Source organism: Temnothorax americanus, unplaced genomic scaffold (genome assembly GCF_048541705.1).
Source record: "Temnothorax americanus isolate GAGA-0224 unplaced genomic scaffold, ASM4854170v1 Scaffold3, whole genome shotgun sequence".
Taxonomy (NCBI): domain Eukaryota; kingdom Metazoa; phylum Arthropoda; class Insecta; order Hymenoptera; family Formicidae; genus Temnothorax; species Temnothorax americanus.
In genome coordinates this window covers 9,048,262-9,066,787 of record NW_027509442.1, presented here as the reverse complement: position 1 = coordinate 9,066,787, position 18,526 = coordinate 9,048,262, and the positions used below count along the sequence as shown (strand labels likewise).

The following is an 18,526-nucleotide window of genomic DNA, read 5'->3' as shown; positions in this document are numbered from 1 at the left end:
AATTAGAACAAGACATTTTTATCTTGTGTGTGTATGCACGCATAAAGTCAATATATTAATAAAATTTAATGAAAAACAAACATATTATCGATAAACTGTTTTGCGTGCAAATATGTAAAGTATCAACATAAATATATAATAATATATACCGAGAAAGCTTGAAAATTCACCATAGTATAAATACTATAAATAAAAAGTAATGAATAACGAGCATTATCTCCCGCGCATGTTACGTCATTTTAACTGACTGCACGACGAGATACGCATCGCGCTTCATTACGTTTTGTAATTCGGAGGAACGGCTTTGCAAGCGAAACAGCATCGATAACTCCGATATTCAATTATAGTCCGCGGAGAGAGGCGCGGCGTCCAGATAAAATCTGATAAAATATCCTCCGCGGAATATTACTGTATCGCGTTTGTTTACAATGCACGCGCCACAGTATTTTACAACGGTGACCCTCTCATTAGTGAAGCAAAATTACCCGGATTCGATTACCTTCCGCGGCGCGATAGCGAAAGCGCGCCGTGCACCGTCATCGACGAGCGCTTCATTTAATTATACGCATTTTTACGCGCGACATTTCAGTCATTTCACTCGACCGTTCTCAACGATCGGTGATCAATCCGACCGGACGATTTCGCAGTTTCGACTTCCGGGATCACAACCGCGGGGGATCGCAACCTGGATCAAACAGTCTGGCCGGCGTTCTCTACCCTGCGCTTTCTCCGGCCAGCCGGCCGGCCTGCGTAGACAAGGGGCCAGATAAAATCGGTATATTACGTTTAGGGACACGCACGTGCAAACCTATTAACGAACGCACGCTCACGCGTCCGACCGCGCGCGGGCGCGCTATAACTCACATGTGTCGGCGTGATTTACATGCCGTCACGATCTCACCACCTCCTACTCTCTCCCTATCTGAATTCCGTGCCATCCTATTAACCTCTGCACTCACACATTGCTATAAAATTTTGGAAAATGACCCGATTCCCCGATGCATTCTCTATATGTTATGACGGAAATAATTCCCAACTCTATTATACGAAAATTAACTCATAAAACATTAGTAGATCTCCAGCCTCACATCATATATCGGCAAAATGCACTTTTGTAAAAATTTTGATTACTAAATATCTTCAAACTAATTTTCTTTATTATAATATTAAATATTTAATGTTATACACATAAAAATTAAGCAAAATTTTATATTTTCTGATTTTGTCAGTAATCCATTAGAAATACAATATCGCACAAATTCATGTTCTTTTAAGTGTCATATACAATTCAAAGATTTAGAATAGATATTTATTTATTTGACATAAGTATTGCAGAAATTCGAGTCAGATATATAAAATAGATATGTAATCTTAACATTCTTAACACTATGTAAAATATAATTTTACAGGCACTTCAATAATGACGCGAGAAAAAACGAAATATTTTAATGTTTTATTTAATTTTGCTTTCTTATTTAGATTGTTATACTCTATTTTACATACCTATACTGAAAAACAAATATTTACATCTAAAAAAATATTTTTTTTAGATTGTAGCCAAGAGTTTATTTACTTAATATAATACACATATTTTTTTTTTTTTTTTATTTAGAATTAAATATTTTTATTTAAATTAAGTAAAAATATTTAAAAATATTTTTGTACCACATTTAGTATCAGCTGGTGACACAATCATTATGGATCCAAAACGAAGTAAAAAATGCAGGTGATTCAGGACCTTCCTCACCTTTGACTCACCTTCATTTTTTACTTCGTTTTGGATCCATAATGATTGTGTCACCTGCAGCTGATACTAAATGTACAGTAATCGCTTTAAAAATTAAGCGTTTGCAGAACTGCCCACAAAGATCAAAGAGAGATGGAATACGATTTATTTATTGAGATGTATGGATACTCCACTAATGTGCCCAATTCGACTTTTGATGAGAGGGTCGATTGGCCGAAGAGTAATTTGGTGGAATTGTTTGTAAACGTTAGTCGACGTAGCCAGGCGCTCGCGAGAAAGCGCGTTTATCCGTGCGCAGCTGGTTAGTGTGTACCGGGTTACCATCGTGGTAGGGGCACAAGGTAGATGCGCACAGTCACCACAATTATAAAATAAATATATTGATAAAGCAATCAACAGCTAAAGAAAATTAAGTGAATAAAAGTTTTCATCAAGGCATCTATATAATTATAGTTATTTGCAATTTCGATCATAAATACATATATGTGCTCTTCCTAATAATAATAATCTTTTAATTACTTTATGTATAATTTTAAACTTGGCGCGCGACACTACCGTGTTTCTTGATAAATACACAGAATAAAACTACTTATATTTATATTCCTCTTTCTCATCACTAAATCGACACATTTGAGAATCACTCTCTTATTTTTTTCTTATATTATTGAATATTTCAATCCATGCTTTCTTCAACACGAAATATTAATAAATATTAAACGATTACATAATAAATTACATGCAATTTTTTGTTTCTTGAAATATTCAATTTGATGATTAATTTGTTATTTCGAGCATACATATGTAATTAATCTTGTTTGTGTACGATTTCTATTATTTATTGTAATAATTTTTAATTGAATAAACTAAAAATAAATAAACCTAGCTTTGATAGATATTTGCTGCCTCGTTGCATAAATAAATTATCTTTAATTTTGAGATTCAATTGTTAATTGCTCAGCTGATAATTTAACTCTTTTAATACTTATCGTGATCAGTTATTGGAAAATGACGACGCACAGAGTGGTCCATGGCATTACCCGCTGACTCGAGTCTCGCTATACATGAATATACATAATATAGTAAAATTTTGTAAATAATAACGCCCCGTACACTGCAAAAACAAATATCAAAACTGTATTTATTGTCGCTATGAAATATTCAGCAAGTTAAATTTGTAAAATAAATGACGAGTATCTTACTAGGTACCAAGTATTCGTATAAATGAACACTGCACGAATTTAAATAATAAAATAGTTTCATTAACATCTAAGCCTCCGTATATGTATACCTTTCCAGTGCATACGTGAGTCCGTTACGTTCGACGCTATTTTCCCTACGTTAAAGTATTTAGAAAACTCATAAAAAAATTCACAAACATCTGTTTACATTGTAGTTGACGATTTTATAATCATTTTAATAAACATCGTTTATTTAATAATTTATTTTTAATGAACTATTTTTAATAAAATTTATAATATAAAATTAAATTTAAATAATAGTATAAACGTAAGTAAAATTATACACAGAAACAGAAGCAAATGCATTGAACGACGTACAACTGTCGAAGTAACAGAGTGAGACAAAAAATGACATCTAATGACGTTTAACAAACCAAAGGAGATGGCACTTGTCTTTTAATGTCATTCTGCTAATAGATATGTGTCTTTCGTAGAGAATAAAATACAAAAAGTTTTTGGTCACGAATAAATGCTGCATTGCGGGTGTATCTAGCGCCACGCCTTCCCAAATAATACAATTACGTTGACAGGTACTACATGCTTAAACACGGACGAATTAAAGTGCGAGCGTCTTTATCGATGGAGTCGCATGTTCTCAAACATTTCTAAATATTCGCATGTGTCTGCAATTATTTGCTAATTTTTGCCAAAGGCAATAACTCCACGAGATATGAATCACCAATAAACGCGCAAGTATCGTGAATATATCGATATATTCTAGGAATTAGCGATCTTTATACGATTCGCGCGGATATTTCTTAAAGAGATAACGATAGAAAATATACAACGGAGTGAATCAAGACGAAATCTGAAATATGCACTTCGCGGCATGACTAAGCGCAGATCCTGCAAGATATTTCCGAGAAGCGTCCGCATCGGTTAGTGGAAATCCGTGGGAAAATATACAAGCGCGTGTCCTCGTTCGCTATCTCGATAGAGCAAACGTCATCCCGGACGTAACAAACGATGCGGTATCGAGGCGCTCTCTCGTTCGGATAGTATACACATATATCGGCGACGAAGCTTCCTGGATCGGCAGCTCACCTGGCACGACCTGGTTCTTCGGCGAAACGAACGGATAACTTCTCGATCGCGCGTCGAAGGTCAGCGACGATCGCGACCGAAGAATCAATGTAACAGCAACCAAGATCGACTCCGCGAAACACGCGCAGTACGAGTGGAACATTGCCTCGCGTGGCAAGTGATACCGCTCGTTGGTTGTAATTTACACTCGTTGGGCGTAAACCGACCATGCGCTGCATCAATTCTACGAAGGTTCTCGGGAACGTAACTTACGCTACTTTCTAAAATTAGTAGCTGGAGGTGGTTATGACCTAAACTGTTTCAATGTTTGGCTAATTATAATAATATAATCATTTATAAATAATTAATATGGAGATATATATATATATAATATATGTAATACATAAAAAATATAAGAAAGCCGGCGTCTAAGTCGACCGAAAATGTTTTAAAAAGTTCCGCACGAGCAACGCTGATGGCGGGACGCCGGCAATTACACTCTGTCGCCATCTCGCGACAGAGAAAATTGGAAATTTGTGTCCCCGCTACGACTATTTACCGGTGTCTGCGAAATTTTATCAATTAAAATACTTTAACGTAGAGAAAATAGCGTCGAACGTAACGGACTCACATATGCACTGGAAAGGTATACATACGGAGGCTTAAATGTTAATGAAACTATTTTATTGTTTAAATTTGTGCAGTGTTCATTTATACGAATACTTGGTACCTATATAAAAAATATTAAACAATGTTTCTATAAAATTAATTTATAAATAATTCATTTATGACGTAATAGAGCAATAAACGGGATCGTAGTTAGCATTCAAAAATTACGGGAAACGATTTTTTTTTTTCGTGTATTTTTTTTTACAATATTATTCGGTGTCATTTTGACCACCACCTAATAAGGTATTATAGACGTAGACGCTTCTAATGCTTCTATTTCAACAAGCTGCAAGCCACTGCCACTGCGAGCTGCTCTCTCGAGTTCTTTTATACGTACATCGTATTTTAAATACGAGAAACGCCAGCGAGCGGATGCCATCTAGCGGATGATCCGACATTCGCATAAATATACTACGTTTACGCGAGCTTTACTTATTCTGTAGTAACTTACGATACGTCCTTCGCGTAAACGGGATTTTGTAGTAACTTGCGATAATTTACTCCGCGTAAACGAGTGATATACCGTAAGTTACTACAGAAGTAACGCTCGCGTAAACGTAAGTATAGACCTTATAGATATGGACTGAGACAACACATAGCAGACGCCTGTCCGGAGTAAGTTAGAGAGAGAAACATACTTTTCATTACTTCTCTTTCTTAAAGTCAGGATCGTCTTTTCTCGTGTGCAGTGTGTGCCGCACACTCGGAAGTAGCAAGAGGATTCGATAAAAGGATTTCGACAAAGTTAATGGAAAGTTCAAAACGAGTAGTCGAGTTTCTTCCCCCCCCCCCCTCCTTCTCTCGATTCGCGTGCGGGACGTTCAGACCGTTCAGTAGTTCAGTTATACCTTATACCAACTCGTCGTCGCAAACGGGATAGCGTCACGCGCGTTACCGTTGCACTTCCGGCTGCAACGCGACCGCGGCAGGGACGGTGCCGTCGGTGTAACGCGAGCGAAGGTCGCCCGCCGTCGAAGGAAGAAAGAAGGAAGCCGCGCGCGCGCGGTCGCGGTGGTCGAATAAAGCTAGGTCGAATAAGGGCGAGAGCGTGTGGCGCGCGGGTGCGCGCGCATACCGCAGTCACGTTGCCGCCGGTGAGTCGGAGTCAGGCCGCGTGGTCGGACAACTCGGACCGCGTCGCTCGTCGCTCGTGTCAGTAACGCCGAAGCCTCCGGACGGGAGGGTCACGCGCGACGAGCGTCCCAGCGACGAACAACCGTCGGCGTCGTCTCCTCAGTTTAGCGTCTTTCTCATCCGACGCTGAATCGCCTTCCGAATTTTCGACTTCGACTCTCCGCGTCTCCGGCCGCTTCCCGTCAATCGCTTCGGTGCGCGTCGCGAAATGACATTGATCTGATATATCGATCCGAGTGCCGGTACACGCGAGATCACACATTCGAAGCGTTCGAACACCGGAATCGTTCCTTCGATTTGCTATCGAAATATACTTGACACTCGTGTGAACTTGGTGACCGATCGAGAGAGCGCGCGTTTCGTTCGAGAACGGCGAGCGCGACCAGCGAGAACATAGCCACGTATACTTCTCTCGGAGAGTCATGGGAGCATTCGCGCGTTGCGTTCTCGCGCTCGTCGCGACGACGACGGCCGCGACGGTCGTCGTCTCGGAGCCGGACGACCTGGCCAAGTCCGACCAGCTGACGATCCTCAAGTGTTGCCGATACGGCGAGGAGCTGCGACGATCGGACGACGACGCGAGCAACGACGGATTGCCGCGCTGCGAGCCGACGTCGAACGAGTGGAAGCCGTTGATCTTCTCGCTGACGCGCCAGACGTTCTACGACGACGGCAACCTGCCCGCCGACTGGCACGTCGTCGGCGGCCGACGGCCGGAATGCGACGACAGCTCGGAGCTGATCGACGTGCCCTACCGCAGGGCCAACCCGTTCATCCTCCTCGACAATGGAAACGCGGTGCTCGAGCTCATTAACGCCGACTCCTTTTCCGCCAGTCGTTACTGCGCCGATTCGAACGCCCTGCTCGTGTGCGTGAAGAAATCGCCGGGCAATCAAGCCGCCGCGACCATGAGACCGCGGGTGCGACGTTGCTGCGGGGAGAACGCCAGTTTCCACGAACGCGGGTAAGTCTCTCGCACCGAGTTCCTTTTAATGCGTTAAAGCACCTGGTACCTGGTACGGAGGCAATGTAGGAACGGGGGCAACGGAAATAATCCCGTTTCAATTTGTGATAAAACTGAAACACCGTGATTGGTCGAGTGACGGGCAATAGAGAATAGAAATCCAACGCGTCGGAAATTCTGTTCCTATTGCCTATTTTTCATATTCCGTTGCGTTGATACACGCTACGCAGTTTTTTGTAAGTTGAAATGCGATGATTTTCGTTGCCCGGCTTATTCTCTGTTCCTATTGTCTGTACATACCTTTGTATTGCAGTGAATATAGGCTTAACTTAGTCGGTCGGTATCGGTTCGGTCGATCCGAATGACGGACAAGAAAATTAGGTTAGGTCGGGGTACAGGCAGTCAGGTTTAACGACAAGACTGGTGCAAAGTTCTTAAAAATTTTCCATTTATCATTTTGGACACTCACAGAAAAATTGTTGCTTGAAGGATGCACCGCGACGATCTGTTAAAATAACAAACATTGCCGATGAGCGGATAGGATTTTTATTGTTTTATTCATATCATTTTATTTTCAATCGAGGCAGAAAAATCAGAGGAATGTAAATGTTGTGGATTTAACACAAAAGAATCGGACATCAAATGAAACGAGCATTAATTATCATTAATTATAAATTAACGATGTCGATCAAAATTCCTTTTCTCACTCATCGCACCAAAAGTTACAAGAAAATGAAATCAATCCAAACGTGATTCTGGAACTCAAAAACCAAAAGAAATATCTAATTGTAAATTAACCACAATAAATTCGACGTAAAGTTTCCTGACTGTAAAATAATAAATAAAACCGATCCACGGTACATAAAATTCCATATTTATTGGAAATTGATTAAATGCACAAACAAATCCAATTTCAGATGATTATTTTAATATATTTATAAATGGACAAATCAAATAGTTGGAGTTGGAATATGACAAATAAATAAATATAAATATATATAAGCGTTACGTGTGCACGTGTTACTAATGCTTTCTAAGATAGATTTTTATCTAATAGAATCGATAGCTTTTTATCCGGGTGTTATATGAAATAAATATTTAAGTTGACGACTTACCTCTCTGATGAAACAGTAATGGATTTCGTAAGTCTTTGACTCAATCGTTGGATAGATAGCTACTTGTTTATTTACCGAGTACCGTTTGAGCGAAATGCGTTAGAGAGACTCACGTAGAGCGACCTTGACGTCTGCGAAACTCGTTCGGTTTTTATTCGAGAATGTTGATGTTGCTCGCATGAGCTAGTTTCCCGGCGAGTTCTAGCGTGTACGTCGGTAAAATACATTATTAATTATTAACCATTCGACATTATCGTACTGTTTTTATGATAAAAATGACGTGCGGCTGCCAATGTTGAGATGAAAAATATTATTGTAACCTTTTTCAGGTGATTATTTAACCTTTTTAGATGATTAAAAATGACAAAAATATAAAAATATACGACGGAAATTTTTCGAGATAAAACGCATCGAGTAGCTCAGCGGAACTGTTCTGAGATATATCGGCATTGACAATAGATTTTTATCGCGAAACTTTTCCAGGCGCACCATATTTAAGAGATTAGACGGAGCGAAAGGCGTTAAATATTTAATTATTAAATTTAATATTTTGGTCCGTGTATGCAGAGCGTTAAAGAAATACGCATGTAAGACGAGAGAAAAAAGTTCGCGACTGCTTTTACAATTTCTCAATTTAACAAACGACGTTGTAAGAAATACTCTTTTTTTTGTGTCAACAGAAATACCTGCGTATTCATAAAAGAGACTGCGGACGCGCCACCTCTGCTACCAAACGCTTCGTCCGCCGTCGAGATCGTGGCTGGATTCCCGACCTGCCCGAAATCCGACAATTTCACGATCGTCGGAAACGCGATGGATGCTGCGTTGCACCCCAACGGCAGCCTGGAGATAAACGGAGTCGTTTTACCCAGCGGTCAGTTCTGCGTCGAGAGGATTAAGGAACTCGATCAGGTCGCTAAAGTGTTCGCCTGTCCGGAACATGCTCCACAAAGGTCAGTACGAGTGACGATTGAAATCGAACGTCGTATAGTTTATATTTTTGTTCTCGCTGCACTTGTCTGCGCCGCGTTACGAACGATGATTAAAAAATTCTTCGACGATAACCCGATATTAGACGTACGCGTAAATCGCAGGAAGTTGAATATCGATCCCTCGATCGTCGTTCATTCGTCCCGCGTAACGAAGAACGGAGTCGACTCGCGGTCGGTTCCGGCGGTCAACTCGTCCGACCCACTTTAAGGCACTCCGAGCACGATCCGACTTTTTGCCTCGTCAAGTATCGCCTGCTCCGATCTGAATTTATCGCACGGCTTAATTGCGGGTTCGACGTTAGGTGGCTGGAGCGAGGGATAAACGGTGCCGTTTCTATACGTACGTCGTTCTCGGGACGACCGACGCCTCATTGCTCTTGCTCCTCCTCGCCAGGTATTTTCTAGGTCGCGTGTATCCGAGATCCCACGTCATCCGAGATTCCATTAAAACGTTCTCACAATCGCGTTTCCGCGCACCAGACCGATGAGCGATGTATAAACGCTTCTGCCCGTGGGTGTTGCGTAAGGCAAATGGCATTGTCAATTGTCATACCTACTTGCGAGGTTTTTTCTCTCTCGCGTTCCGTTATTTCTCAGAATTTTAAATATAATTGAAGCAATTCTAATCTTTCTTTTCCAGAGTTGATCTTTTAAAAAAATATAATCCCGCGATAATTGAATCTAATATCCAAAGATGTAGGAAAGTGCTAATGTTACATATGTGTCACGTAAAAAGCGACGTTTCAAAGTCATAGTATTTCTCAATAGATCTCTGAGACGTTATCTAGAATTTTTCTATTTAGAAAGAAACGCGAAATTGTCACGAGCCTTTGTACAAGCGTTGTCAGAAGTTACGGCGAAATGCAGATATTTTTGCATTACGTAACAATATCCAGCGTGCTACACGTCAGGTGATTTACGGGCATATGTCACGTAACGTGAGATAGGGTTGGAAGATCTTATTCGTCGAGACACGCGCGTCCCGCTAAGACGAAGGACGAAGGCCGTGATGGATCGACGGGCAGACATGCGGGACATCGCTGATAGTAAGATCCAGAGAGTTTCCATTCGGTACAGAGACGTAATGTCATGTAGTGCCGCGGTAGTACACACATACAGCGAGAATTTCCGCTTACGTATAGAATGTGTCGCTAGCGGGGATAGTGTACCAACGAACCGTGTTTGTCTCCCGGATTCAAAGTGTCGCCGGCGCGGTATTTAGCGAAAATTGCCGGGTATAGAATTTATGGCAAAAGTTTAATCGCCGTTAGGTGCATAAAGTAACATCGAAAATGCGATTACCGCCGCGCATTTGCGTCCGATGCAGGACCGATTTTGCAGAAAGTTACACGGTTCGTATTCTATTTGCGCTTGTATGTTTATGTGCGTGTGCATACGGGTCAATTGACACACGCAGCATTTTGTTTCCCGTGAAAAATTTACTCGTCAACTACTTCAGCGAACGGCAATCAATGGAACAAAACGTGATCGGACGCGGTGGATTTTTTTTTCCATCGTGAATGCTTTCCGCGAATATAGAGTCGGCAGGTTATCGCGACTTTTCTCAAAATTGGATAAAATCAATCTTTGACTGTACGTGTGTTAAATGCACATATCGGACTTGAAACGCGATGTAATCGAGATTTCAAAGCAGAAGTTATCATTATTATTTATTTATGACAAGAAATAAAATGCAATTTTTTGGAAAAAGAGCTTTTTTTAACTAATAAGTGATTTTATGCTATTATCATAAACATAAATATATCTATTTTTTGCAATAGTTATGTCTTTATTATAGAATATGTAAATAACGTTTATGACGCTCGTATAGATTTTTTATCCGACAAAAGTTTTTAGTAAATACTGAGTCAAATCTTTGGAGATTTTGGAAGTACTTTCCCGGCGACTTTCACTCGGCATGTGTGCGAGTGATTGATGCGAGTTAAAGCCGTAAACGATCCTGAAAACGGAAATCCGTTCGTCCTGAACGTCCTAAATGCGGTCGCATTGCGATATTATTAGTCGCGATGAAAAATTGTTTCGTCCGAATCTTCCTGCAGGAATCTTAATTAAAAACGGACGTAACGATCGCCGATAACGCGGTATTATTTCCGTTATAATCGATCGAATATCTGGCTCGCTGCCCACAGCTGGCAGTAAGCCAATCGGTCAATTGCCGATGTGACGCCGATAAAACTGCCCGAATTTAATTAATCCGCCAGTGCGAGAAATAACGAGAAATAGCGCCATAATTCGCCTTTTTCTTTCGCGACTTTTTGTCCGTAGGTAGTGGAAAATATCGACAGAACCGACACTGGAATTTGCATGTTAAATGTATGCTAACCTTCTTTTCCGTCGCCATGCAAAAAAAAAAAGATTTAAACTGGGGAAATAGAGAAAAGAGGAATTTATGGCAAAAGTACGTGCGTTATTGCAACGGCAAATTATCATTACTTTTTACATTAATTATTATTGTTATCACAAGATATCGGTTGATAAATTATAAATTCTTTGGATTTGAAATTTGTCGCTAATTGTTGCAGGTATAAATTTATACGTATTTATTTAGGCCTTCCATTAATGTACGAACACACAACAAACCGTAATATCATAGTAACTCAAATTAAATGACTGTTATTTGATACGTATGCTATATTGATCCATTGTCTGTTGTACGATCAAACAATACGCATGAGGGTGACCGATTCTACGAATAAATATTTAAAATTCAAAGCGCAAAACGGAACAATTTTTTGTATTTTGCCGATTACATGGTCGGCTCGTTAAATTTCATGATTTTTAGATGGAACTTTTAAATTGTTGTGCGTCGAGCTTTTTACGTCGAACAGATTTAGATGAAAACTAGTCAAATTATCTAATCTACTCAAATTCAGATAAAGACTATCCAAAGTACCTAATCTATTAACATTTTTTTCAGACCTGTGGTGAAAGTAACGGACATCAGATTCACATTGTATCCCGTGGGCTTCATCATTAGCGCCGTCTTCCTGGCCGCTACTCTGGCGGCCGGTTGGTTACTACCAGCCTCTCATCACGTTCTGCACTGGCGTTGCCAGACCCATCATGTCGCCTGCCTGATGATGGGCGATATTCTCATGGCCATCATCCAGCTCGCCGGAGATTCCCTTCATGGTGCAAGTTGCGAGGCGCTCGGTGAGTCTTCATTATTGCCTTATTAATTTTTTCACCGCCAAATTCTTTTTAAAGTCTATTGAAGGCATAATCATAATCATCGGCAAATTGATTCTCAGAAGATGTATTTTTAAATTTTGATTAACTTTTTCGTTCAACTGTTTCGTTTAACTAAATGATCAAACCGTGAATTTAGTTGGCTCGACGCCGTAAATTATCAGAACGAATCCACTGATCGATCTTTAAAATCGCGATTCTGCAACACCGCCCGAAGGCTGGCTCTCTCCATTAGCGATATGAATTTTCGCGTTATACACATGCCATCGGTGTCGATGTGCGTGTGTGCAAAGTAAAAGTTAATTGAACCCGCGGCACGCCGTCAGACATGTTTACACTGTTATTTATTTTCTCGTCCGTTGAATATTCTTGCCATTTATCTCGAACTTCTTCCCGCTCCCCTCCCCGACCTTCCCTTCGCGATACGCAGTGTCTCCCATGAAAGCATCAAGGAGACCCTTACCGTGACTTTGGCTTTGACCGAGAATTCCAATGTCGCTCAGACGTTGGGCGTCCATTTAAGGAGAAAACGCGCCACCGTAACGTCGTCTTGAATGGGAGACGAGAAAGTAAATCAAAGCCTCGTTGCCTTTTCGAGACGTTGTATGCCACGTTATGTATATGCCGATCCGAGAGACGGGACGTGAAAGAGGATGTTACGAGGGAATTCTTAGAAACGTTTTAATTATAATCTATTATTAACAATGTAGACATGTAATTAAGATATACCATTATGTAGATATACAATTAATTTGTATATTATTAGTAATATATATATATTTTTCTCTAACATATCTCTGACTCAGGAGCACTTGCAAGCCGATCAATTGCATCTTTTTATCTTGTTTCGCGTTTATATATCTTTCAATCTCTTGATATCGTCGTATTTCTTCGCTCACCAAGTGACTCGGGGAACTCACTCAACTCGCGTTTTTTCGTCCGTCGCGCGAGAATGCTGCATCCATAATCTCCGGACCAGCGGCGACATCGGAGGAAAGAAACCGTCGCCGTGATATTTTTGATGTTTACTTATTTTGATAAACGAATTACGGGAAGTTTTACTTGTGTATAAAATGAGCAAGATGATAAGGCGCAACTTGAAAGATAAAAGTTTTAAAATAGACGATTTCGATATTTATTTAAACTATGATTAAAATTTTCTGTCTCAAAATTTTTTATCACCACGTGTTTCAATATCACAGTGGTCGAATTGATAAAAGATATCACGAATTGAGGGAAATTCGAGGTTCGAACTCTGACTGACTGAGGTGATATTTTAAGGCAATAAATTCCTTATAATAATTTGAATAGGATGCTCTTATTAGCATCAAAGTAAATCGATTATCGATTTAAGTAGGAGGGGAGGGGGATTTTACTGTTTCAACGAAAGCTATATTTTAAAGTCGACAACCAATCGATGCGTAGTTTACTTGGTTGGAATTATGCGTGTACTTGGAAACACAAAAATATTATTAGGCTACCAAGATTCGTAAATAGCATTTTCTTCTATATTTAAAATTTTTTAGTTTTTGCTTTTGCATAATTTCTCATACTTACATTATTCAACTGATTAGAGGTTAAACTCAAGCGAATTATAAAACTTACTTATGTTATACTTGCGTGGATTATAGATACGTCATGTTTATATAATAAAGGTGATTCGACATTTATAATATTTACGATATTCTTCAAATGTATTAAGAAACGACAACTTTATTGGCGAGAGAACTCATTTAATAAGACATGTGTTCTCATATGCGTGCGCGTGAGAGACGATAAACTTGTATTTGGCTAAATCCCAGAGAAATTACTTTTGCCGGCAGTTAGCCGGTGTAGTAAGTAAAATGCAGTGTCCATTCGACGAAACGTGGACTAACGATTCCTGGTTACTGGACCCCATCCCGACCGCCGTCTCGCTTGAGAATCCAATATTCGAAAATTCAATATTGTACGGTTAAACCTATCTATGGATTCTACGGAGTACGTAACGCGCGTACTCCCGGATATTGCCCAATAAAGTATTAGAAAAAGCAGACTGCGTCGAGGACTATACGGGAACGATCCGTCGCGTCGCCGCCGGAGGATCCGCGAGGACGGTCGACGTTGATCTCGCCCCTTATACTTATATGTCGCGACGCGAGGGTCGAAAACAGACCGGCGGCGGCGTCTCTTCTTCTCCGTCGCACGCGCGCACTCATGCAACGCCCTTTCGCATCCCTCCAATAAGTTCGGAAGGATGATGAAGCGCCGAGAATCTGAGCGGAAAAAGCCGGCTACGCTCGCTAGTTTCTTTCGCTGACTTTCCGGCGCGCAAATATAGGCGCGCACACGCCGAATGCGGCGAACCGGCACGAAAAAGAGGAGACGAAAAAGCAACCACGTTCTCTACGTACAGGGTGGTTTAGTAATTGCCAGCGAGAGATAAGTGATACTTCTTGTTGCGGAGTAAATCGATCCTCGCGAGAATAATTATCTCCTATTAATGGCTGCGTTAGGGTATCTGTGCGGTCGCAGCTCAATGCGCATGCGATCATATGTTCACTTTCGAACGTAATTTAAATGGTGTTTCTTTTCCATCGATAAGTAACGAAAATAAAACAGAACGTGCTTGACAGAAATGAAATCGTAACTAAGTTTCCATTTATCGTTACGATATTATTATCAAATCAAGTCGGATAACAATATTTTTACCGGATTTTCATTTATATTTATTTCACAGATAAGATATCCAAGAGTCCTTTTCTGTTTCTTTCCTGACTATAATTTTAGTTGTAATATAATATAACGCAAGATATTTAATTAATCTACACATAGAACTAATTAAATTTGAAATACCGACGTCTGTTTGATATTACATGCACATTCAATTATAATTATAAAAGTTTAGAATCAAAGTTTTAAAAAAATATTGCAAATCAACTTGTCCTACGATAAGAAGTTATGATATTTCTCTTAATTGGTACTGTCAAAATTGGATAAGGATTCTCAGATAAACATTGCAAATTTCTTTTCAGTTTGATCTTATCGATGATATTTTCGTGCTGTAGCATTCTTGTAACATTTTTTCCCGAGAGCCCATCCAATTACGGAAGCACCCCTATAATACGCGACGTCGGTCGGCCGTTTGGAATGCGTCCATTTTACCGAAACGAATCCGACCGTAGTCGCGCGACGGAGTTTCCGGAACTCGCGCTAAAACAACGAGACCGAGGAAGAAGCGTCGCGACGCCGCCTGGTACATCGCGGCAGACGTGGTTCAGACAATCAGTAACATTCTCTCTCGGCCGCGTTTCTTTTCTCTTTCCTCCTCTTTCCTCTCTGCTTGGCCCGCGTCCTTACCTCTAGTTGTTTGCGCGTGTTTATGTCGAGTTTTTATCCCCCTATACTCCTCAAGGGGAGGGGTAGAGACGTTGTCCGTTTTTTGTATTTACCCTTGTTTGTCCGTTCCGCTACGCGCAAGACATTGAGACATGGTAGCAAGAAGATGGAGACGCGCCCGCTCGCGAGGTTTTTGCTTCTGCGAACGCGGACGATACGCGGATGAGTCTCTTGAAGGTGACCAGATTTTTAAATTGCAAAAAGGAACAGTGATGTTTCTTCGATTTTCCTCTTCGTCGTCTGAGAGACATCTCTCAAAGGAGACAATGTGATGACAAATTCGGAAGAACTTTTATGCACGGAGTATACGCGCGAAGAACTAAAATTCGTTGTAAATCTGTTTCTCGTCACACCTATCATTTTCTTTATGCTGCTTTTTCGCAACGTCTACTCAAGTCACCTATTTTTGCCTTGACGCTTTTCTTGCCGACTGCGAGCCGGAATCCCTTTTTGATTGACGTAAAATTGCGATGAAACGTAAAAAGGTGAAGAGGGCGCGAAGCCTACTTCTTCCAGGCGTCCTATCAATCTTTCGAAATCCTCGCGTCTCGAAGCTTCAAACATACCTTTTTTATTTAACGTTTCGATTTACTTTTCTTCCCGTCTAATCCTTAATCGATGACTTTCGGTGTAATATCTCATTTCTAATTGCCTTAATATGTCCGCTTCTTCGAGTGTTTACGGGCGACAATAATAAATCCTGGACCCTCGCGGTGTCACTTTCGAAGTTTTCAAGAAGATTCTCATTCAACATTTACTAACAATTAACAGCATCCGAAATACATTCGCTATAAATATCGATATTAGTAAACGAAAATTTGCTTGGGGGACGATAAGATGGAAGGAATATTGCAGTTCGATATGAATACCGCCGCCGCAATGATACTCGGAAGATCTCTAGAAAATTTCGCAGTTTCCTAATCGCGAGGGATGAACGTAACGATGATATTGCGGGGAGACAATCTTGTGCGTGCGACGTATATATTCATACTCATGGTAATGACGATAGTAGTCATAAATTGTCGTCGACCGTGACAGTGCCAAGCTCATTTACTATTACGACGATAATAAATTGGTGGACGACTCGGAGGATCTATACCTTGTCATTATTGCTGCGCTTATATAGTAGCACTTCTCTGGCAGTCAATTATATATATATATATATATATATATATATATATATATATCGCACCTAGTTTACTTTAGTCGCTCCGTAAGTTGATATCCTACGAAGTGATATTCTCGGATCTAAATAAGCGAGAGAGAGAGAGAGGGGGGGGGGAGCGTGCGAGCTGCTGTCTCGATTCGTTTATTTTCTTTGTCCGTTTATTTTCTCTTCCACTGGTGCTCTTAATTTCTCGAAAGAAGTGGGACATTTCTCGCGATCTAAATAGGTGACCTAATATACAACATTACGCTGAAAAAATCTATTCCTAGATTAAAATCAATGGAAGGTTCTTTTACCATTATAAAAAAAAAAACTGCAGGGATATATTTTATATTTCGCGGAACTGTGTGTATTGCATCAAAAACGTAAATATTTGCGAGTTTAGTGTATTTTTATTATTTATTTTTTGAAATTTTATAAATGACGTATACAAATATGATCCGCGAATAAAATAAATTGAATAAAAGCAACAGAAATTGGACGGCTATATGGAAGACATATATAACTAACCGAGTGAGTTATCTCGTCACGCACGTGACTTTGACTATTAAAGTATGCGCAGATGAAATAACATGACGTTCAATTTCATTTTGAATGATTTGCAAACTTAATGAATTCCATTCGTCGCGCGTTGAAGTATACTAATATTAATAACATCTCTTGCGACACACGTGAGTACAGCTGTACCCGGAAATGGAGAGCTCGCGGCTCGAGCACGGACGCAAAACATTTTTCGCGGCAATATGTCCGATTAAACTCACATGACAGCGTCGCGGCAATAATTCACGTGGCCCCGTTTTCCCTTTCCCCCTTCCGTCGTCGCTTTTCCCGCCGTTTTCCTGCCGCTCTTTTTTTCGGTAACGTTTTTAAGGCCCGTGGCGTGGCTAATAGGAAAAGATTGTGTCTCGCTAGGGTGGCCGCAGCGTCCCGACGTCGCGTCGTTCTCGCGCTCGATTTATCATCGTGAGGTTGTGAGAGATCCTGCTCCGCGAGGGGAAAATTCTCTTGCCATTCCTTCACCACCGCTCATCGCCACGATAAGTCTCATTTCGTGAAATTAAGACAACTCGTATAGTTTTGCATCTCACGACTCGCGATTAAGGATCGCGCATTATTCTACTCGATACAAATCCTCCGGCTCGATGACGATTCCACTTCATCGTATAACGACGACTCGGAAAATTCGTTTGACAAACCTATTTTTCTCCCCCGCCTTGTCATAAATATTTATCGCGAATAAAATAGAACATTTTCCGCCGCAACAATGGCAATGAATACAACTAAACACTACATTAATACGGGATGCCTGTACCAAGAAACTGAGATCGCATGAGTTTCGCATGTGTAAATAAATAACAATCCTTTCGTTGTTGCTATAATTGTGGTTATAATTATAATAATGATACATCCTTACATTTACTTATGTACGAGACCTAATTGTCTCGAGCCTTTTACGAGGTCGCAAATTAAACAGCAACGTATGATGTTGCGCATTTGAGAGGCATATTTTTAGAATCCCGCTTTGCTGACTGTCGCGACTCTTTGAAGTGAACAGACTGGTTCTTTACACGCGCGCGCGATTTTCGAGTGATTGTCCTTCCTTTTGAGTTTTGAGGGGCGAGCTCTTCAATTATCCGTCACGCAGCGGAGTGCGACGCGACGCAACGCAGCCGAGCCGCGGGATGAGATTCCAGTTCGGTGGGGCACAGCAGCGTGTTGCGTTCTCGAGTATCAGTCTATGTCGTTTCTCCCGCTCGTCTCTCTGCCCGCCACTCTCCGCTCTCCGAGAGCGGACCGAGAAAATTTGAAATAAAAAGCCGGAGAAACCGCATGGTGGACCCTTGGCGAAATTTATTCACCGCGTCGGAACCGAAGTTAGCGACCCGCG

At 40.8% G+C, this 18,526-nt stretch overlaps 1 protein-coding gene across 2 annotated transcripts in view; it reads left to right on the top strand.

Annotated features, from left to right (window-relative positions):
* Positions 1-5,464: 5,464 nt before the first annotated feature.
* The window catches only part of Mthl1 (adhesion G-protein coupled receptor methuselah-like 1), a 128,983-nt gene continuing 115,921 nt past the window's right edge, over positions 5,465-18,526 (top strand). Inside the window, exons 1-3 of one of the 2 annotated variants that reach the window (XM_077411846.1) lie at positions 5,465-6,775; positions 8,571-8,843; positions 11,821-12,056. In XM_077411846.1, coding sequence (XP_077267972.1) covers positions 6,234-6,775; positions 8,571-8,843; positions 11,821-12,056 — 1,051 coding nt within the window. In that variant the 5' untranslated portion in view covers positions 5,465-6,233. The remainder of the gene's footprint in view (positions 6,776-8,570; positions 8,844-11,820; positions 12,057-18,526) is intronic. The other variant, XM_077411845.1, reaches the window with a different exon arrangement.